We start from the raw sequence: 1,112 nt of genomic DNA on the forward strand, positions 1-1,112 counted from the left end.
AGCCTCTCATTGATATTAACAAGTTTTCCACTTTTAGGAGACTAGTGCTAGTATATCGGAGAGTTTTGATGTGTGTCCAGAAATGGAAAGTTAGAGCAGGGTTGAAGTGTGATAATGACGATTCTAGTACTCCCTACTTTGCTCAAGCCATTAATTTATTGATATCTTTTGAGCAGAAGAAATATTTTTCTGAAGTTTTTGAATATTTCAGTCAAGTTAATGTGCCTATTAAAGACATTCCTTCTATTGTGACAAAGTTTAACTTATTTTTTGATGAGCAAGGTTTACTTAGAGTAAGAAGTAAATTTAAGAAGTGGTATTTAAACAAAGATAACAAGTTTCCCATTCTACTGCCTAATGATAGTTATCTCACAAGACTTATTATAATGAATGCTCATGATAAATTACTTCATTCTGGTAGTTATGCCGTATTGACCGAATTAAGAAGAAATTATTTCATACCCAAACATTTTTCTACTGTTAAGAAAGCTTTGAAGCAGTGTGTTTATTGCCGTCGGTTCAATAGTCGTAGCATTAAACTTAATCAGAATTCATATAGAGATTTCCGCTGTAATCCACCTAATGTTCCTTTTGCCAATATATTTATAGATTATCTTGGTCCATTTTCAGTTAGTTAGTGGTGGGACACATAAAGTATGGTTATTATGTTTGACTTGTATGTGGTCTAGAGCAATTAATATGAAGATAGTTAAAAGTTTAAATGCAAGTGAATTTTTAAGAGCTTTTCAGATGCATTGCTTGGAGTATGGGATCCCTCAGTTGTGCATTAGTGATCAGGGATCGCAGCTTGTAGCCGGAGCTAATATTATTACCTCATTTATCAAGGATCCAGAAACTCTGCTTTATTTTGAAGAAAATAATGTTGCCCCTCTTTCCTTTCAACAATATTCCAAAGGTGCTAGTCAGTTGGGATCTATGGTTGAGGTGTGCGTTAAAATGGTGAAAAGGTTAATTTTTGGAGCAATAAAGAATAACATTTTATCCTATTCGGATTTTGAATTTTTAGTATGTAACGTGATCCATCTTGCTAATAGACGTCCCATAGCTTTTAAGGAAGTTGTCAGAAATGATAGTAAAGATTCTCTTCCTGA

The 1,112-nt window shown here is 33.5% G+C and overlaps 1 protein-coding gene across 1 annotated transcript in view; it reads left to right on the plus strand.

Moving 5' to 3' along the window:
* Positions 1-648: 648 nt before the first annotated feature.
* Positions 649-1,112, plus strand: part of LOC137638999 (uncharacterized) — a 2,344-nt gene continuing 1,880 nt past the window's right edge. Inside the window, exon 1 of the mRNA XM_068371328.1 lies at positions 649-1,112. This exon is cut by the window's right edge and continues 1,142 nt beyond it. Within this exon, the coding sequence (XP_068227429.1) occupies positions 679-1,112 (434 nt within the window). The 5' untranslated portion in view covers positions 649-678.

Source organism: Palaemon carinicauda, chromosome 4, assembly GCF_036898095.1.
Source record: "Palaemon carinicauda isolate YSFRI2023 chromosome 4, ASM3689809v2, whole genome shotgun sequence".
In the NCBI taxonomy this organism is placed as follows: Eukaryota; Metazoa; Arthropoda; class Malacostraca; order Decapoda; family Palaemonidae; genus Palaemon; species Palaemon carinicauda.